We start from the raw sequence: 22,922 nt of genomic DNA, 5'->3' as shown, positions 1-22,922 counted from the left end.
GATGAAAAATATTATAGTCTAAGAACAAATTTGGGCTATATATTTGCACATTAGGGGTGGGGTAAAGCATAGCATATATTAAATACGGAACCTATCCTAACATAGGCATCTTTTTTTCCCCTATACCCCAAAAAACTAAAGCTTAAACATAGTTTCCGGTGTGAGAAAACCTTGTTTATGCTGCGTCAGACATCCAATTACCGGGTAATGGCTATCTGATTTTTAATTTTCTTGATGCGTGTTTCCCGGCTATTAGAACAGTACCAAAAATTTCCCCAAATTTTTGTGTTAGTCCTTATTAGAAATTAATATCCCTGTAACTGCTTAGACGGTGGAATCTGAAGAAAAATGTTGGAGTTTGACTTGATTCCGATGGCTTCAGAAAGCCCATTTTTTTTAGCTCTATCAATTAAATGTTTATTCTATTTGTGCGTTATACAACTGTACTTACCTGTGGTCTTTGTTTTTCAGCTATTAGAAACTGACGACTTCTCCGAGAAGAAATTGATACGAGCAAGAATATCAAAGTTAAAAGAAAAAAGGTTAAAAGAATTCTATGCGAATGACGAAGTTATTGGGCTCGATTCAAATTTCTCCGCTGCCACTAAAATTAAAGTTGAAACAGTTACGTCTGCTTCCACGCTGAGAACAACAGACTCAAGAAAGCGCAACTCTCAAGAGCATCTAGAAGATATACAAGTTGATGAAAAGATGAGAAAGTGTGAGGAAATTATTGCTGAAAGAATACGTAAGAGAAGCCAAGAACGTGGGAAGCGACTTCAGCAGATAAAAAATGAGATGGAAAAAGCGGAAAGTTTAGCTTCGACAAAAGTTTTCAACCAGACATCTCGTGTAGATGATGTCAAACAAGGTGGATTAAGCGTGCGCAATAATAATAACGAAGATACTGAAATATCAAATGAAAAAATTCTTGATGCCTACTCAGCTGGAATTAAAGATGAGCTATTAGTTCCAGCTAAAGAACGCATACTTGAATCAAGAGAAGCATTTAAATGCAGCCCCGATAGCAGCTTGGACAGAGACAGTATTGAACCACCCATTCGCTCTTCCAAATACGGTCCTTACTCCGCCACGCCAAGAGTAAAGCGATCAGCAGAAGAGATTGAAGCAAGCGTTTTAAGCCAGATGGAAGTAATCGAAACTGTCCCCGAGCCAGAGATAACTGAGCCGCTGATGCCTAAAGAACAAAAGGGTAATAAACAGGATAGAAAGTCTCCCGCCAAAGAGAGTAGTCCGGGGGCAAAGATTTCAGAAAAAACCGCAAGATCTGGCAGAGAAGAAAAGAATGAAAATCAGGCTTCTGGTTTATTACTAAATTTACCAAGTCGTCCAGTTATTGAAGATGTCTCTGCACTTGCAACTCCTAGCTTAAAAGAGCACCAACAAAGTGGTGAATACATCGTTACAACGCCAGAACCACCAAAACAGGAACGTCGACAGTCAGAAATTGAGATTGAAGATGTGACTGATTCCTCCATGGACGAGGCTGATCTTGGTGACAACACATTAGGTGCAGTTGTTGAACCAGTTTCAAAATTACCATCTATTGAAGAAAAACCAAAAAAACTCTCTCCTTCACCAAAGAAAAAGACTAATATCCCATCAGCTACCCTCGATCGCGCTGGTTCTCCAGCAAGACGATGTTGTGGCCGCGAACGTACTCCAGAGGCTCAGGTCCTTACCCCTGCTGAGAAAAGAGAAATATTGATTGCGCGCAAAATATCTGTGACTGACGAAGAGTTTGAACGTATGGAACGTGAAATATTGGAGCAAGAAGAACGAGAAAAACAAAAGAAAATCTCACCAAGGAAAATAAAGAATATTGAAACGTCAGGGGCTGAGCCAAAACGTGTCCGTAAAATCTCTCCAATTGATAATAATAAGTCAAAAGTTCCTAGTCTGAGCGGCTCAAAACCAACAAGGCGCACGGACTCTAAAGAAAATGCTTTAAAGGCAGCTCAAACCAGACTTGAAAAGACAAAGGGAAGGACCCTTGAGTCGAAATCTCGGGTAGAAGAAAAAACTAGCTTGACGTTGAAATCTCCGACCAAATCTAAAGTGATTTCTTCGACCACTAGGCCCAAGTCTGGTACTTACTCGCCCAAGACAAGTAAAGAACTAGCTATAAAACCAAAATCGACTGCTCCTGATAGTGCGAAAGCTGAGACGCTGATGTCAGTTTCCAAAACTTCTGAAAGTGTAGAAAGTAAATCTAAGCAGGTAAGCCCCATTATATACTGTATAATAAGGGGGACGGGTTCATCAAAGATTGGGCTGAAGATCCCCGCTACGATTTTCAAATTGTGACTTTGAATATCTGTTTTTACCTCTTTAACCCCAACCTTCCCCCAAAAATGCTTTGATACCCCCCTTAACCAGCGAAAATATTAATGAACTCTTTTTTATCAATAAACTGGAAATGATTGTTTTTTTTATTAAATTGGAATAAAACTAAGTAAATGATTAAAGTGATTTTTCGTAAACAGGGAATAAAACTTGGAAAAATTAACGATTATTTCATATTTTTGACTAATTTTTAAAAACATCTGAAAGTTCTCCAAATTAAAATTTGTTCTGTACATAATTATTCCATAAAAGCATTTGAATGCGTAGAAATAAAAAATCCTTGAGTCTAATTTATAGAAATTACCTAAAAGTTTTCCAAACTGAAAATTCTATCTCGTTTGTATGTTTCCATACAATATTTACTTAATTTAGAAATTCATAAAAGGGGTTCTTTTGTTTTCCTATCGCCTTTATGTAACTATTCAGACAACCTTGCAAGGGCAGCAATACCTTTATTTTTCCTGATATTGTCTTATAAGATTAATTTCTAAATAAAATAACTTAACTTCTCAAATGGAAATTTAGTCTTTGATCGTATTAAACTTAAAAGTCAAAAGCGACAAAAACCGCTTTTTCTGGCGCACTTGGCTCAATACCTCAATATGGAACAAAAAGTAATTTTTTATATTCGAATTTTGATGAAAAATTAAATTGAATTTTTCTCCCAGTTGACTTGTATTGTCTGCAAAAGGCATTCTATATCCATCATAATACGCATAATATTCATCCACATTGTATATCCATCATAATAAATGAAATGAAAAAAAAGTTATGATCATCTTTTGCGATCTACAAAACACCATCATTGTCAGTGTTCTCATCATAAAAAAATGTTCTTTAGTTGACAAATAGATGAATAGACAAACTTGTGCTATGTTTCAGGTGCGGAGGCAGTTGGAGAGGATCCCCCGGACAAATGCTGCAGAAGTGTCTATGTTTTTATAATATATCCGTGTGTTAATATATCGTTTTGTATAATTTGTCATTTTAAAGGTATTTAAAGGACTTGCCCCCCTTCTCACTAGATCAATTCCTGCATACCTGCTTTATGTTGCGTTTGTTTAAGTTTTTTTCTAGTTTTTTTTTCCTGTACAACTTAACCCTGGTCTAAAGGAATCCCGTGCAACTGAATCCTTTTAACTGAACTGTCTTGCAACTAAATCCCCTTTAACTGAACCCCCGTTTGACTCAACCCCCCTGCAACTCATTCCCCGTTTGATACAACCATTTTCAAACTCAAAAAATGGATATATTATATATATTAATCAAAAAAATATTTTTCCACAAAATAACTTTTTCAAAGAAAAGTAAAGAACTCTATTAAACAAAAAATGAGCAAAAATAAAATATAATAATCTACCAAGCATAAAACTACCGCAAGTCAGCATCGATAAATTAATGAAACCCAAAACGAACAGAAATTACAATAAATAACCAAGACAAACTCAAAACGAGCAGAAATTAACATTAGTTACGCTCAAAGCCCCTATGCTTTCCCAAGGCCACAGCAAAATTTGCAATTTACTGAAAAAATATAAATGTTTTTACTTTGATAACTTTAAAAAATCAAATAATATTAAAATTTTGATTACTAAATATCAGTATATGTATATTAAACTGACAATGCACATTCCTTTTTTTTCAGTAAAGTACAAATTATGTTCTGGCCTTGGGAAGGCATAGGGGTTTAGAACCCTACTCATGTCAATTTCTGCTCGTTTTGAGTTTGACTAGGTTATTTATTGTAATTTTTGTTCGTTTTGGGTTTCCTTTATTTATCAATGCTGATTTGCGGTAGTTTTACGCTTATAGTCTTTTCAGGGAAAAAGAAAATAATACTTTAAATCTTTTCGTTTTTTAAGACTTTATAGTTTGGCTTGATATTTGTGTGCTGGAGAAAAATTTTCAGCATTTTTTTAACAACTTACACCCTTTTAAAAATCTGGACACAAATAGCAGTGTTTAATTTTGTTTTATATCTCCTCTACTTGACCTGAAATGGAAAACTTGATACCATTTGCAAAATAATCTGTTTACTTTCTTTGATAGCTTGGATACACTTACGCTATTTTGATTTGGTTAAATTTTAAGAGCAGAAGTAGCCCCGAAAGTTTGAACATAATACCGTCAGCCGTTCTTGGGATACTGTTGAGATGCCTTATTGGGAACTACCATTAACAAATGGAAGGGTGGGCGTAGGAGGGGGATTAGTTGCCCTCCAATCACTTTCGACTATAAGAAAGGGCATCAGCCCTTTCTATTTTCAATCGAATGAGCCCATTTCGAAGTTCCTACGACTACTCCTTCGATACGAAGTCCCCTGGTCTAAACAACAACAACAACAAAAAATCATACTTCATACCCACCTCGATCTTTACTATAAAAATGTCAAGCCTTCCGATCACTCTCGACTATTAAAAAGAGCTCTAGGCCTTTCGATTTCCAATCGAATGAGCCCTGTTAGTAGTATCGTATCAATTACCGCGAATTACACATACAATTACACATGAATTGCGCAAGAAAAAGCCATGCCTGAGACACTACACTCACGCGTGAATATTTTAAAAGTTGGCACACTAAAGTCGAGGTTTTTTAAACTTGGCAATGTATAATGTAGTCAAGCATGTTTTGAGAGTTTGGTCGTAATAATATAATTTAAAGCAAACAGGTTTTTTCTATTTTTGTTGTCAATTGCACAAAGAATGTATATCATGAATTCACATGTATGTTCTTAAAAAAGAACTGGTATGATATAAAGTGGTCAGACATGTTTTGGGAGCACGCACGAAATTATGTAACTCAACATCCGTTTTTTATTCGTCCTTGAAAAACTGTATAAAATGTTCATGCACTACAATTCAATTTTCATTATGTTTTAACACATCGATTATAGTACACTGTATATTATTAACTTTGAAAACAATGGATTCGTCAATTGTCAATGTGAGTACAGCTTATTAAATTTTTTAATTTATTTCCAGATAAAAAGCATTTACCAGTAAATTCAAATTTCTGGGGGACTTAGCCCCCCTCCCCTCCAACAATACAAAATCTTAAAATATAATGAGTATATTTGATAGAAAACGCTAAGTATGCTTTTTTCTATTATTTAAAACAAAAACCCACTCCTCAATTGTTGTGTTACGATCATAATTCTTTAGTTTTAGTTATTTCATTCAAACTGTGGCTTTTCACATTATCAAAAATAGAGTTTCCACTCTAAAAGTATCTGTGTCTAATCCTCTTAACATGAGTGACAATTTCCAAACAGGTTTTTACATGCGTTATCTGAAATTATTAATACCATGTGTTGAAGGATAGCGGCAAGGGTCTCCTTGACAAATAGATTCTTTTTAGGGTCAAATTAAAGGTGATTAAAGCCGCCTAAAGGCACTATGTATTGCCAGTTTATCAAATTCGTATCCGCAATATTTTGGAACCGACTTGGGGTGTCAAGTTGAGACTTTCAGGGAGCGTTTGGAAGAGGCAAAAGGAAAGTATAGCTAAAGCAAAAGACATAGTGCACCGAGGTTACCAAAATAACATATCTGAAATATCTATGAAAAAGATAGGGGTGGAGCTAAGACTTTCAGGTAGTGTAGAAAAAGTAATTGGGAGGATGGGGGGAGGTGCCTTAAACTTTGTGACAGGGGTGATATCTAAGGGGATATCTCTGATCCACCTTAACGTTTCTTTTTTTGGCACTGTAAGCCATATGGGATTTAGAATTGATTCACGTCTTAGTAGCCAGGTAAATTGAAGGCTCAACCTAGTACAAGGTTACCAAAATAGCATATCTGCAATATAGCAGAATAATAGCAGAATATCAAGTTGAAATTTCAAGGATGAATGGAGGGGGGGCAACCGGACCTCAAGTCTAAACTTAAGGATGGGAAATAGGTGGGACCAACAATTTATTCATCGGTAATTTTGGTCTATGTTATTTTAGGAGAAAATTTTTAGTGCTTTCTCAAGCTTAGCAGGTAATATCTTGGTTCATTGTCATGAATTGAAACCTGCTTCTGTGACCTTCATTCTTCAAAGTGAAATTTTGAAAGATGTATCTATTAAGCAATTAATTGTTTAAAGCATACTCCAGCCTAGGTAGCATACTAGGACCCAAAGGCTGTTCAGTATGATTAGTTCATGTACGCGAAGGAATATTTGAGCAAAAAAATATTGATTTGTAAAAAGTAGCAGGCATTATAAAGTGCTAGTATTTATAGCACTAAAAACATCGAAATTGAATTTTTGGCTCAAATTATAGTATGGTGATATGTTTTTGAAGTCCCCCTTCCTCAAAACTCAAACATTTCAAAAATGTCAATTTAAAAGCTTTTCTTTGTAAATATTTCGAAAGTGATAACGATTATACCACTAGAAACATGAGAATTGACTTTTTAGGTGAAATTATATTATGGGGAGATGTTTTTGAAATCTCCCTTCCCTCCAAACTCAAAATTTTCCAAAATTTTACTTTGAAAGCTTTTCTTTTTAAATATTTCTAAAGTGCTAAGACATAGAGTGCTACAAACACCAGAATAAACTTTAGAGGGCAATTTATCTGTAAAAGAGGGCTTATTATTTCATTACTACATTTTCTTCTTTTTTAAGGAGGTGTATTCATGCAATTACCCTCCCTCTGAAAAGAGCCCAAGATGGGTTGATATCACATCGATGCAAGCTGCTAGACCATCAATCATCAGATATGCCAGCTCCAATACAAGTTCGATTGACCAACAACGAGCCTCTCAAGCCAGTGTCAACTCTGCAAAAACTGCTATGCAACCTGGCAGAAAATTCAAGAGAGAATAGATAGATTCTCATAATGCATAAGTCTCATCTAGTCAAGATTGGGGGGTGACCCCCTATCAAGCATTGCCGGGCCCTTCACGACCAATGCAATGCGAGAATGATGTGGCCCCTACAGCTCTCGACATGCAAGCTGCAAATTTGAATGTGAGTTTTCAAATATTATTTCTCGCTAATGATTCTTTTTCCCAAGTCTATTTGAAGGAGTGTGTGTGTGTGCGGTGCATGCGCCGCGTCTACTCAATAATTCATTGAGATAGTATAATGAATATTTAATTCAGTAACGGCGTAATGATTGTTGTATGTGTGTGTGTGTGTGAGCGGTGCAAGCGCCGCATCTACTCTATAATTCATTGAGATAGTATAATGAACATTGCAAATTCAATAACGACGTAATGATTGTTGTGTGTGTGTGTGTGTGTGAGCGGTGCATGCGCCGCATCTACTCGATAATTCATTGAGATAGTATAATGAATATTTCAAATTCAATAACGTCGCAATGATTGTTGTTTGTGTGTGTGTGTGGGTATGTGTGTGTGTGTGGTGCATGCGCCGCGTCTACTCGATAATTCATGGAGACAGTATAATGAATATTGCAAATTCAATAACGGCGTAATGATTGTTGTATGTGTGTGTGTGTGTATGTATGTGTGTGTGTGTCGGTGCATGCGCCGCATCTACTTGATAATTCATTGAGATACTATAATGAACGTTGCAAGTTCAATAACGTTGTAATGATTGTTGTATGTGTGTGTGTGTGTGTGTATGTGTGTGTGAGTGAGGTGCATGCGCCGCGTCTACTCGATAATTCAGTGAGATATTATAATTAATATTGCAAATTCAATAACGGCGTAATGATTGTTTTTTGTGTGTGTGTGTATTTGTATGTGTGTGTATGTTTGCGCGGTGCAGGTGCTGGATCTACTCGATAATAAGCTGAGACACTCTAATTTATATTGCAAATTCAATAACTTAACACTTTGTGTTTTATGTGTGTGTGTGTGTGTGTGTGTGTGTGTGTGTGTGTGTGTGTGTGTGTGCGGTGCATGTGATACATCTAGCCGGTAATTCATTGAGATAGTTCTAATTCAGTAAAAATGTAATTATTTTCACTATTTTATTGTGTGTTTGTGTCTATTTTACTAACACAGTTTTTAGTTTATTATGGATTTGTTCTGTAAATAATGCTTTAAGCAAAGAGTATTTAGTTTAAATAATTCTAGGAGGAATTGAGTCTTATGGGTGGTATAGAAAAAAAATGAACATGATTTTTCAACTTTATGAAATAATGCTTATTTCACATAAAAAATAAAACCATTTTTCTATTGATTAATGGTATGGCAGCACCATTGGGTGATGAGACATCAGCATTTACTGGACCAATTCTATCACCATCAACGGAGTTCAGTGATGAATCTGTATTAGTTCTAGAGATTATGGACTGGAATAGGTGTTTTCTTCATGATTTTCCTGGGAATATTGCTATCGTAGACGACTTAGCTTGTGATAATGAGATGCTTGAGGACCCAGAATAGGCCGATGGTTTTGTACGTTAGTGTTTAAGGGGTGTTACTAGTGGATCTGAATCGGGTCCTTATAACGAAATTCCAGCACTGGACAATATAGCCCGGCTGGATAAGTTGTCCCCGAACACCTTGGAATATGTGCTATCAGGCTTAGGGGACCTCATGCCATCTTCAACCAGTGTTATTGAACAGACTGGGAGTGGTGCTATTGACAATTCTGTGTCACCCCCCACCATTCCGCTTAATGATGCAACTAGTACTAGTAGTAGTAGTAATACAACAACACCAGTATCCCCTCTTCCAGATTTTTTCTATCCAACTCTGCCTTGCACCACACAAAGGTCTACAGCGCAAATTTTGGTGATCCCTTCAACTCTCTAGTGTCGGGGGATATAATAACTGTTCCTTCGGTCATTTCACATTCATATAATGATAAGATTCGAGCCATTCTTGAACAACCGATGGGGCGTGGGGGGTGGCGGTCAGTTTAAAAGTATCAACAGCACTTAAAAATATTTTTTTTTTTAATGAAACGTTAGATGAAATGTATTTAAAATGCTTGCACACAGAGATGTGGGAAGTTTGGCTAAATTTATCAAAGTATGGGGTGGTCTTTATAAATTGGGCTAATATTATTCAAAGCACGTAGGACCTTTATAACAAGGGGGGTAGTGGATCTGTGGTTTCATTTATTGTAAGTTTAAATGTTAATATATGTAGGGTTAAAAAGGATTTAATTGTAAGAGGTGGGCATGGGGAGAGGGCTACAGTTACAAAATATCAGTCAGATTTAGAGGGGTGTCAGGGGATACAATGAATCTGTTTCGATATGAGGCTGCAGTGTTTCAAGCATGCATTTTTAATTTCGGCATACAGGCCTCTTCAAAAAGATGCATCTAGGAAAAAGTTTGATAAAATGGCAGTTAATGGTAGGGAGGGTTCAAAGTTTCTCAAAGTAGATTTTAATTGTTTAAATAGTCAATTTCCCGTGACACTAAAAGGAATAGATATTTTTAAGCGGGCTAATGCACATTAAAGATTGGTGTCAAAGTGTTACAGTATGAAACAGAATTTTAGGAAGTTCAGCGATCCAATAAGAAGGGTGTTTTATTTCTGTTGCGGGCTCCTTCAATTGAATCAGTAGAATATTGGGTGTGGCTTCTATACACCCCACCCACAGACTCCGATTCAATTGGTCATTTCAATCCAATTACGGATATTAGTAGGGTTTTATGTGAGGGTAAAAAGGGGCGTGGGGGTGTATGCTAATGCTGTCCAACATGTCTCTCAATATTTCGCTCTGATTTAAAATTAAAGCATCACATTAAATACTGTAAACATCATGGAAACCAAGCTGTGGGGACTGTAAGCAGGGATACAGCAATCTTACATTTTAAAAATTTCCAAAACACACTCCTGTAGAGCCATGAGATCACTTTGGACTGTGAAGCGAAACCGACACACGTGTGGAATTAGTTAAATCCAAATTGTTCTAAAATGCGTAGGGTCATTGCAGTCTCTTACGCTCATGTACACCAAGATTACGATGATGTCGGGCAATTTTTGGAGGTAGTTGAGATTTTGGCTGACGGTGAAGACTTCATGTGCTTTGAATTTGTCAGTCTCATCTAAACAGTAAAAAATGCAATTTAGGACCTTCGCCACACAAATTCTCCTCTACTCCTCTCACCGGATGACATTATGGTCATTAAAATCGTAAGCTGTGTTGGGTTTGCAAGGGAAAATTTGATAATGGGGTTGGGAATGGTAGGAGGAGGAACGTGTTCAACCATGGTCATTTTTTGCAGGAAATTACGTCGGTAGGGAGTAACTTTAGAGGAGCAGCACATCAGTCATGCAGTTTAAACGTTAGACAAACATATTTGGAACCTGTTTTATACACAATTCCAATTACGACTTAAATTTGATTCTACCGGCGTTGGCCCGCATTGCCAAGGGTGGAGTTGTAAATGACGCATGGATAGATGGTTCTTTTTCATATAATATCATACCCAAATCATCGGAGAAGCTACTGCTGCTAGAATTCATGTGGAAAACAGTTGACAAGGGTAAAACTGGCCTGAATAAAATCCGTTTTGTAGACTCTTTCAGCTTCTTCCCCATATTTTTAAGTCAATTGATTCAGGTACAGAAAAGTGATAATTTCGATAGCTTCCCCCTCCTCAAACAGCGCGGCCCCGATGATGAATTGTATAATTTATTAACGTGTAAGGGTATATATCCATATGATTATTACATCTCTGTCTCGAGTATAGATCAGGTGTGACTACCGCACATTGAAGGTTTTTTCAATTTATTACTTATAGTTAGTGAACCACTAGAGACTACGAATTTGCTAAGAGGGTTTGGGCAAAGGGCGGATGTAAAAATGGGTGGGATTATTGTAAACTATACTTCGCCAGTGACGTACTCACTCTTCTGGACATTGTGTGTTAAAATACGGATAACATCTATGGGGAATTTGGGTTGGATTTAGGTTATTATTTTTCCACTCCTCATTTGGTGATGGACTTGATACGTAAATCAGCAAAGAAGAAATAGGTCTTATCACCGTTTTGGATCAGCTTATTTTTGTTTATTGATCAATGCGGGGTGGGTATGTTTTTCACGGGGATCGTATCATGAAAACTGATCCAAGTGGACAGCACACCGATGAAAAGTCGGACACAGTTTTTTTGCATATGAATTCTCTTTACCCATCGGCAATGTCTCACTACTGTTTGCCGTGTGGCAATTATAAATGGCTTGACAATCCATGTGCTTTGAATTTCCCCGACATTGCCAGTGTTGAGGAGAATGGGGCACAGGGATGGTTCTTTTTAAATTGACGGTGAAATACCCATGGAAATCCATGACTCGGTAAAAGACTTTGTTTTTCCGTGCATAAATAGACCGGTTGGTAAGGACTCTCTGAGCCCCTACAATTTATCTTTAGTAGAGGACAGAAGTATACATTAGGTCCTTTCAAAACAAAAAATATTTGCCGACCTCAACCCGATATAGAATATCATTATTCATCACGTGATATTGAAATGGATGGGGGCCAATGGTTTCAAGGTCACAAATACTCACAGAGCCCTCCGATCTGATCAAGCGCCTTTCATGAAAACGTTTATTGATACCTTTCTCAGCAATCGTTCACAAGCGAAAACGAAAGTTGAAAAGGAAGTCTATAAACTCATTTTGAACTCAGCTTTAGGTAAAATATACAAGAACATACGACACAAGTCGATCTTACATTTTAATCAATCTCAAAGATTGAACTCGAATCATTGCAGATCCAAACTTCACATCGTTCACAATGAAAGACTCTAATCTGGTGCTCCTACACCGTAAAAAAAGAAGCATTGTATTAAATAAAAATATTGCAGGCGGAAGTGCAATAACTGAAATATCCAAGAAACTCAGGTTGTCATTTTATTATAATGTATGCAAGGTACAGTGGCCGATTGAGGGACAAGTTCAAGTGTATTACGGGGACACTGATTCACCTCCTGTTAAAAGTCAAAACTGAATATCTATTGAATAATTTTGAAAATGGCGAGTAAACTAGCTCACAATTGGACTACAGTAATTGGGACGAATCTCTCAACCCAGAACAAGTAAAAGACCAAGCCCCAAATAAGTTGTTAATGCTAAAATCTAAAATGGGTAACGATCTCATATCTAGTGGTATTTTTCATTGTCCGAAGGTATACCGTTTGGAAACGCACAACAAAGACATAAAACAAGTTTGCAAGGGGGTACCTACACACTTTGTAAAAAATAATTTCGACATGAGTGTGTATAGAAACTATGTGAAACGTAGTTTAGTGCCAAGGGCGAAAGTCATGGCGATTCATTCTTTACAATTTAAAAACTACACAGTTAGAGTTGAGAAAAACGCCTTGTCTGCCATATCGTAAAACGTATATTTACTTGTGTATGGTGTTAGGGAAATACCACACGTGAATTATTTAATTTAACCCCTTTTTTATTTCGAAGATTAAATAACACAACACGGTCGGAAAAATTTTACCTTAAATTCCTTTTAAAAAAAGTATAAACTGGGTGGGAGAGTTTTTTGGTTAATTGTGTGTTTTTTAATTCTTTTTAATTCTTGTTTCCTTCACCACAAACACTTTTCAATATGTGTGTGTTCAAGGGAGAGCAATTTCAACTATTCAATGCCAGCACCGGCCCGGACCCACCGCCGCGGGCCCCCCACTTACCGGTGCCCGGCGCGCCCCGGCCCGCCGCAGCGGGCCCCCCAGCCGCCGCAGCGGCTGCCCCCGGAGGGGGGGAGGGGGGATCCCAAAATTTAAAATGCTGTAAATAAAAGTGATATTATTTCAAGTGCTTTATTCTAATAAATGTTGTATTTTTCTATAAATAAAAAAAGTATTTATTTAAGTGTTTTTTTTCTCTGTGGCTATGTAAATGTTGTATTTTTTATGATAAATAAATTTTAAAAAAGTGTATTTTTTCATGTTTAATGTACTTTAATGTTCAATGTAATATTTTTTAAGTATTGTTACTTTTTTATGCATATAATAAAAGAAAATATGATTCTTTATTCGTCTTCTTCTTCTTCTTCTTCTTGAACGGAGTAGTAGTAGTAGGGAAATTATTTAGTCATTAGACACCTATAGTCTACAGTTAGTTGTCTAGTTGAACTTTTGAAGGGAACATGTATCAATTTAAAACACCATTCAGATTGTTTCTCTGTGGGCCGTCAATGTCAGGAAAAACAACACTCTTAACTAAAATAATTAAAAATTGCGATAAAATGTTAGTGGAAAAGCCGAAAAACTTCTACTATTGTTACAGTGTTTAGCATGAGTCATACGATAAAAAAAAAGCAATTGCCACGATGGGATTTGTTCTTATACAAATCAAACCGGGGCTTGATGTTTTCACCATTATCGAACCAAAGTCTTGGCTGATTATTTAAGGTCTGAAAGAATCTATATTGAACAGTGGTCCCAGGAAACTCTACAAATGTTCACTGTTTACTCTTATCATGAACAGATTTCTGCTACTCGGGTTCTACACAATCTCTTTCGTCAGAACAAAGGTATGTAAACACTTTCTTTGAACTTTACCTACTATATCATAAACAGAGTTGTTTCTGCTTCCCGCACGTTAATAACAAACAAAAACCAAATCTACCCGGGAGCTTATAAAATTCTTCTTTCATCGAACAGACAGTAATCAAAAAAAAAATGCGGCTTTATCCTATTGGATCATAGTAAAAATAAATACTAGGATCTACGTGTAGTCACAAATAACTTCGCAAATAAAATTATAGTATATTTCCCTGTGAACATTAAAAAGACCTATTAGTTGGTATCATGACACTGAAGGAACTACATGAAAATAGACATCTATTTTCAGTTATAAGTACTTCAAAGCCCCTACTTAGAAAAGCTGTAATAAACCATGGTTTTGACAATGATTTCATTAATCTAATATCTGAACTGTGTTTGTAAGTTATCGTTGTCGTTTTCCAACTACAGGAAGAAAATTAGAAGAGGAAAAAGCAACATTGCTTCAGTGTACGAAATTTGGCCTCGACATACGACGGAACTCAATCTAGAAGGAGAAGACTTCTACAGGTGGGCGGTGGCTTTTTCACACTTTTACTACCAATAATTGTAGGACTTGTAAACAGTTTTCTCTAGATGGCAAAACCCTATAAATTGACTCCAATAGAACTCGCTCCCTCACCCGTGGAACACTTTGAGAACAATCTGAGTAAATTCATTGACAATGAGAATATTGAGGATGATAAAAACTGCTTTTACTTCAAGATGCACTTCGCCGAGTGGACAAACATAAGCCCTATCGTGTGAAGGTCACTGCTGCTGCTGCTGGTATTGATCACAAAAAAGAATCATCTCCTCAGGATTCTGCTGCTGCTGCTTGAACACAATTATAGAAGGAGGACTTGGATTCGATTGTCTTGTAAATTGGAAATCTAATACCTCACTTATATCGTGAACAAAGAACATAACTTCTCACTTTTCTCATGGAAACTGGTCAAGATCATATTCAAGTTGAGAGCGACGGGAAAGGGATTATAATTCAGGACAAGAGCTATAATCTGCTTGATTTAATCCTTGATATGGTTACAAATCGTAAAGGAATATTATCATTTGATTCTCATATATACAGATTTATAAATAAATTACACTTCCACAACATTCTTAATATCAACAGAAGATTTTTAAAAAAATTATATGAATATTCATCATCATCCTCATTATCAACAACAAAAAAACATGAACATGAAGAAGAAGAAGAAGAAGAAGATTTGAAATCATTCTCGGAAAATAATCGCAACCATCGCTGAAAAAACTTTATGATAGTGACGAGTGACTAGCAAACATGTATCAACTCATCATCGCCAACCAGTCTACACAACGGTAGTAGAAGTTACACAACGTGTTTACGCTCAAAATGGTTGATGTTCTGAATGGTCCCTTTGAAGATATTGGTGAAATGGTAAATCTAAGGTCACCCTCCACTCTTTCGAAAGTCAATGGTGTTCACACTAGAAGTGTACAAGACTATCTACAAAATGAATCAAATTACACTCTGCATAGAAATCATAGACTTCATGCCAATCAATATCGAAAAACTAAAGCCTTTTACCCATTGCATATAATGCAAGCAGATCTCTTGACTCTATGTGAGATTCAACAACGTCAAAATACACCATACAAGTTCATTCTTCTTGCAATCAGTGTTTATAGTTGTTATGCATATGCAATTCTATTGCAATCAAAGAGATGCATTGAAGTTACTGAGGCCATTGAAAGTGTTATCGAACAGGATTCGTATAAAAAAAATTCAAATGGATCGCGGTAGTGAATTTGTTAATCGCCATGTTGCAAAAGTGCTACTGAAATATAGTTCACTGTTCTACCATAATCGTATTCCTGTAATGGCTAAATCGCTTAAATGATTAATAAAAAATATTCGTAGTTTAATTTCAAAATAATGCAAATTGAAAGATACACTGACTTTTACTCTTGATTTAGACAACATCATGTTGATTTATAATCAATGACATCATTGATCATTGTCCAACTCAACACCACCCGAAGTTCATCATTCTGATTATGATACAATTGCCACCTTTCTTAAACAATATTCGAATGCAAAGGTTGTCAAGAAGAAAAATAAATTCAATGTTGGTGATAATTTTCGAATTAATATAACAACTAATGTTTTTGAAAAGGGGAATTACTTGTGGCCCAAAGAACTTTTTAAAGTGATAAAAACCCTAGACACTAAACCCATAACTTATCGTTTGCGTGATAGCAAGGATTAAAAGATTCTCGGTAGTTTTTATGACTATGAACTGCAAAAAGTTAAAAATAGTAGCGAAAGCTATCAAACTGAAAAGAAATTAAAGACACGCACTCGCAGGGGTAGGAAACAGTTACTTGCTCGGTGTCTCGGATACAGCTCTGGGTTTGAGTCCTGGATCAGCGTTTAATATACTAAAAATGCCAAATGATTTTTATGTAGCTTTCATGTCCAATGCTTCCAATCCTCTTTACAGCGATTTGAATACAACAAATGAATTTTGGACAAAAATCTCCCACGCCATCATATTTGACGGTGCCTATGAAGTGGCTCTTGTCAACTGCATTCTCAAAAATATCTATGACATCCTAAGAAGGAATAGTATTCATTATATAAAAGCTATACCATTCTATTGTGCAATCTTTGTCGACTATGAATGGGTTGAAACACTTAAATATAGCAAATATCCACATGCCAAATTGAAATATATTTAATACGATAATATGACAGATTTGTGTCGTACAATCAGTAGAAAAATCTCATATCGTGGGAATGGTAAATTCCATTTTAATTATTCATTGGAACATAATAGAATAGACATTGCCTCTCTTGTTGACACTGAAATAATTATTCTCAATGATGATCTAAGAGATGTTCTTGGCTTTAAACAGAATAATATCAATGGGAAAAATACTGGAACCGCTCACGTGATTGATCAAGTAATTTCTGCTGATTATTCACCTGGTCTGGCCTCGGACTCTTGAATATTACTCTATGCATTCTTTGCGGAAACATCGAGAGTTAGTAATTCAAATGTCTCTCTCCTATGTGTTCTTGAACGAAAAACATCTCATGAACTTGTTCATCACTATAATATAAGGAATTTTCAGTATGTTCCTATAAACACTTCATATTTGGAACTCTGTCAGTTAACACTAAGAAGTGAATTGGGTGATCCTCTAGCCGTAAAAAAAGGCTTAGCAGTGATTACAAATCATTTTCAATCCATTGTCAGCGACTGAAAAATCACCTAAAATGAACAATATATGTATTCCATGCTTCTGTCCCGTTATAAGGTGAACTGTTGCTGTTTCGAGTCCAAGTAAAAAAGGTATTAGATGGGGCTGTTATAATTCATGTACTACAATGTCTGGCTTTTGTCTTTAAAGCTGGTTTGCTAAATTATTTCGTTCTGAACTACCACTTGCCAGAAAATATATTTTTCCTGCTGCATCGAATTTTGCTGCGTCCAGAATAAAGGACTGGGGGTCGGGCAAGAATTTCAAGGATTGTTAATGAAAATGTTACATCTTCAGCAAGAACCGTTGGTGAGCAACTAAAATCTTGAAAAAATGGGGAGGGGCTGAAAAGTAGACGTGTGCGTCATTGACTCATCAGTCTTAACCCAGTCGGGAATCAAAGGACATCACGAAGAACTTTAAAGAATGAAACACCGAAGACCTATAAGCGGACGAAACAGAATAATATGAAGTTAAGATCAAAAGACGGCTTTTTTTCCTGAAACAAGTTATTTCCACCATCCGAAGGCATATCTGTTAATTTTTTTTTCAGTGAATCTATTCAATACTGGAAATGTTTAAGTTAGTGTCAAGTATGGCGACTATGAATAATTTCATCCCCAACCGACCTTCTCATGCTAAATACATTTCCAAATATTTTCCAATGAAGACTGTTTCATTGATTTGTCATCAACATTTATTGATTTAAATGTTGCGGGGATTAAAATGTTAGTTAATACACTCCAAAAGCGGGCGATGGTCTATCCAATGAGAATTTTACTCTACACAATCTAGTGAAGCCAATTAATGTATTTATTAATAGAAAATTGGTGAGCACTAGCAATAATTTATCCAACTATGCAAGTTACATAAAATTTATGATGATGACACCAAAGGCATACAAGGAGTTGAGAGGACAATCATTGGGCTATGAATATCGAACAGGCGTTGATACTGACGGCGAGTTGACTACTGCAGTGACCCAAGAATATCATCTGGTTGGAAAATTAAATCATGAGATATTCAATATATCCCAATGGCTACCCCCCAATGTCAAGATTGACATAAAGTTACAGATGGCCCCATCGAATTTCATTTTGAGAAAAACACTTCCTGCAGCACCCGATGCAAATGTCATTATCACATCGGCAATTCTCCACGTCCGAAAACAACAGGATATGAGCTCTGTTGCATTGACAGTGGAAAAGCTAAGAGCCAATGGAAACAACATTAAACTTCTTTTCCCCCATACGATCACCAATCAACGTCACATTGCCACAGGCTCTCGTAGCTATAGCGATTCAACATTTATCAATAGAAAAATTCAATCAAAATTGGCTTTGGCCTTTGTAAAAAGTGGCAGTGTCATTGGATCCTGGACTAAGTCCCCTCATTATTTTATTATTTTCGGTCTATCTAGCCTTGTCTGTAAAGTGAATGGTATTCCACTTTACAATCTATCTATTGACAAAAAATCATATAGAACTCTGTATGAGCTGACCATACAATCCCTAGACAATGACTCACAACTATTTGAAAATGGAATAACCGATTGAATATTTTCAAAAATCATGGGGTAATTGTTTTGGACTTTTCAGGGACCCAGGATATGAGCAAAGTACGAAGAGGGACTCTAAGTTTAGAGTGTACATTTGCCGATGCTTTGACTGAGACTATAACGCTAATGCCACAAGGTCAGTTTGAAGCCTATTGGGAAAACCCACTTAGTGGCAGTGCCCTGCTAGACCTTGCACCCTAAACTCGTACCAAATAACCGATGCATTTAGTATGGACTCATATATGTCTCAATACAAGTCCTACCGTATGCCTTTAGACCACATTAAGAAAATTCCAAGTGTTAAAAATACCCTAATCATTATTAATAGCAGTCCATCGACTTTGAAAACCGGCCATTGGCTATATATCTTTCAAACATTGAAGAATATTTAATGTTTCTATCCTTTAGGCCTTTCGTGTAAATTCTACATGTCATACAGCAGCAACTTCATTGAAACAATTGGGAAAACTAGTATTAAAAATCATCTACGAGCACAAGATTTAACGACTAAGACACGTAGGTTTCATGGACTACTCTTTTTCATGTTCAAATGTCGTGGCTATACCTACAAGCAGTTTCTCAATATATATATTGATTTAACTCGATTCAACGTCTTTCTAGTGGAAAATATACTTAGAAGCGTATTTAATATTGATTTTAGTGCCCTACGAATAAAATGTTCTAAAAATGTATGTGAAATTGTTTATTAATAAAAATTTATATACATGATAATACGACTTTTCTACTCTTTAGATTTCATCTTCTACTTGGTATAGCTATTTGTCGACAACAGCTAGTGCAGGTAGATTATCTGAATTTACAGTGTACTGATCCTGATGTAGTGCCATGTCAGGGTCACATTTTCTAAAGTAGATTGTGGCTTCATTCTTGTCATATCTCTTTGTCTAGTAAATGATACTATTCTCATTCATTCTATAGAATTCACATGTTTCAATTTGCTTATTTGAAGTAATTTCACAAACAGTGTCCTCAAGTGTCGAATCACATTCCGTCACCGCCAAATAAAAATCAGTGGGATTATAATCATAAGACCCATTGTCTTCACAACGATGACGTAGAAACCATATTCTTTTGCTGTTCCAACAGTTGAATGGGTGACCCGGCTCCTCCTCCCAGAACAATCTAAAACCACGACGACACCAATCTCGTAGCAATAAACTAAAATCACGCTTAGGATTCTTTCCAATCATACCGGGATATGTATTCTTCCACTGATTACATTTATCATAATGGCAATTGGAGTATAGGTGGCCTCAAGGATGAGAGTCACACACCTCTTCAAGACAGGAATTACAAGCTTTAATTTGTACAGCATATCCTCTATGTGATTTACATGGGTTGCATAATCTACACTTTTCATCATACTCATCAATCATTGTGCAATTCTCACATGATGACCAGCTGCCCAGTGTGTACATACATAGTGGACATGTATGGAACATTTTTTCATGTGTTGACACTCTCACTGCCACAATGAAACTGAGCTAGCAACAACAAAAATTGTCTGAGATAGAGAGAGGAGTAAATCATCCTTGAGCACCGTCTTTCTCATGAAAAAAAAATCTAAAATTTCTAAACTAATGTTTAAAAGCATATACACAATTTCATTTTGCCGTGTCGCGATCAATGTATCAATAAATTATGTAAATGCATTTCAACCAGGGCGTAAAAGCTTCATACAATAGTCTAATGATGGAGAATCAGTTTAAATTATATCGACAAGCATTCCCCGAGAAAGTATCTTCCTTTGAATAGACAACTCTAGAAAATCTCATCTAGAAACAAATGTCTTTCCAAAAACACTAGATTCCTCATGATTCGCTCTTTCTCAAATCTAACCATTTTTTAGTCCTAACACTCTCACAACCAAGTACAGACTAACCAGAATTTTTTTTGTACTCTAGAAATTATACGCCAATCTACCTTAGAAAGAAAAATACTTTTGATTTAGAAACAATTTTATTGAACATAATTACAATAATAATATTCACTGATGCATTTTGTACTCATCAATATATTTCGATAGTACATCTAATGCTGACCAAAGTTTATTTATTTGGAGAATATTCACTTTTCCAGCAAAACATAGTTGCTCCTCCTGCTTATACTTGCTTAATGATATCACATCTTGAGCATATATACTGTCCTATTAAAGGTATTGTCAACAGCCACATTGGCCACTCTTTTATCGTTACTACTACTGTCAGCTCCAACATTGATCTCCAATAATATAAATGCAAGTCTTCTTTTTTCTTTACTAATATCCTCTCAAATAAACTATTCTCTCTGAATTCAATTCTCTTACTAATATTAATTGTAGTGAAAACCATTCCCTATATTCAAACCCCAACCACAAATCAAGTTATCGTATATTGAACAACCTCTGATTGGCTCATTAAAATTGTCTACGTCAAACGATACATTCATTATGCAATTCTTATCAAAAACAAAAACCTTGCCAACTTTTAGAATGTTCACGCGTGAGTTTAATGACACAACCATGGGTTTTTCTTGCGCAATTCATGTGTAATTGTATGTGTAATTCGCGGTAATTGATACGATACTACTCCTGTTTGAGTTTCTACGATAACGCTTTCTATAAACCCCAAAGGCATAAATCACAACCCTTACCCTAAGGGCTGTAAGGGTGGTTGTCATCCTCTAAGACATAATTTCCAGAACTTTCAACTACGTTAAACAAAATGACTATCTCAAAATTTTGATTGGATGTGTTTGGGAAAATGGTGGACGTGAGAGGGGCGTTAGTCGCTCTCCCATAACTTTCAACTTTTAAAAAAGGCACTAGCCCTTTTAATTTTCAATCAAATGAGCCCTTTTGAAGTTTCTATGACAACACTTTCAATAAAAACCTTATATGCGCCCAGGGCATAACTTACAACCCTTGCCCTGAGGGCTGGGGGGGGGGTTGTCATCCTCAAAGACCTAATTTCCAGAACTTTCTACTACGTTGCAAAAAAATGGCTATTGAAAATTTTGATTGGATGTGTTTGGGGGAACGGTGCGCGTGAGAGGGTGGTTAGTTGCCCTCCAATCACTTTCGACTATTAAAAAGGGCACTAGCCCTCTTAATTCCCAATTGAATGAGCCCCTTTTGAAGTTTTTACGACAACTCTGTCTATAAAAACCTTATATGCCCCTGGGGCATAACTTACAACCTTTGCCCTGGGGGCTCTGGGGGGTTTGTCATCCTTAAACACATAATTTCCAGAACTTTCAACTACGTTGAACAAAATGGCTATCTCTAAACTTTGATTGAATGTGTTTGGGGAAATGGTGGGCGTGAGAGGGGGGTCAATTACTCTCCGCTCACTTTCGACTATTAAAAAGGGCAATTTCAATTTCCAAACAAATGAGCCCTTTCTGAAGGTTTTACAACAACTTTCTATATAAACCTTGTATGCCCCCAGGGCATAAATTACAACCCTTGCCCTGAGGGCTCTGAGGGGGTTATCATCCTAAAAGTCCTAATTATAAGAACTTTTGACTACGTTGAACAAAATGGATATCTCAAAATTTCAATTGGATGTATTTGGGGAAATGGTGGGCGTGAGAGGCCGGTTACTTGCCCTTCAATCACTTTTGACTATTAATAGGGCACTAGCCCTTTCAATTTTAAATTAAATGAGTCGTTTTTGATGTTTTTACAACATTGCTTTCTATAAAAACCATACATGCTCCCAGGGCATAACTTACAACCCTTGCCCTGAGGGTTGTGGGGGGGATGGGTTGTCATCCTGAAAGACCTAATTTCCAAAACTTTCAACTTCGTTGAATAAAATGGCTATCTAAAAATTTTCATTGAATGTGTTTGGGGAAAAAGGGGGCGTGAGAGGGGGGTTTGTTGGCCTCAAATACATTTCGACTATTAAAAAGGGCATTAGCCCTTTGAATTTCAAATCAAATGAGCTCTTTTTCAATTTTCTATGACAATGATTTCAATAGAAACCATCTTAGCCCCCCGGGCATAACTTATACCCCTTGCCCTGAAGACCGTGGGGGGGGGAGTGTCCTATTCAAGGTATAATTCCCGAAAGTTAAAATTCGTGGAAAAAAATGGCTCTCTAAAAATTTTGATCGGATGTGTTTGGGGAAATGGTAGGTGTTGAAGGGATGTTAGTTGCCTTTCCAATCACTTTCGACTATTAAAAAGGGTACTAGCGATTTCAATTTCCTGTCGAATGAGTCCTTTTTGAAGTTTCTACGACAACGCGTTCTATAAAAGCTTTATATGCCCCCAGGCCATAACTTACAACCCTTGCCCTGAGGGCTGTGGGGGAGTGA

The 22,922-nt window shown here is 36.5% G+C and overlaps 1 protein-coding gene across 6 annotated transcripts in view; it reads left to right on the top strand.

Annotated features, from left to right (window-relative positions):
- Positions 1 to 22,922, top strand: part of LOC148954345 (uncharacterized) — a 361,915-nt gene that overhangs the window by 89,551 nt on the left and 249,442 nt on the right. For all 6 annotated transcript variants that reach the window (XR_016141509.1, XM_089086288.1, XM_089086287.1 and 3 more), the window contains exon 3: positions 472 to 2,241. Coding sequence is in view for 5 of the 6 variants with exons in the window: in XM_089086288.1 (XP_088942414.1) it covers positions 472 to 2,241 (1,770 nt within the window). In the remaining variant the exon portion in view is untranslated. The remainder of the gene's footprint in view (positions 1 to 471; positions 2,242 to 22,922) is intronic.

The sequence above is a fragment of the Artemia sp. Qi Xiang Cuo genome, chromosome 3 (assembly GCF_049724085.1).
Source record: "Artemia sp. Qi Xiang Cuo chromosome 3, ASM4972408v1, whole genome shotgun sequence".
NCBI classification, from domain to species: Eukaryota; Metazoa; Arthropoda; class Branchiopoda; order Anostraca; family Artemiidae; genus Artemia; species Artemia sp. Qi Xiang Cuo.
Note: the sequence above shows the minus strand (reverse complement) of the source record. Positions and strands in the feature narration are given on the sequence as shown.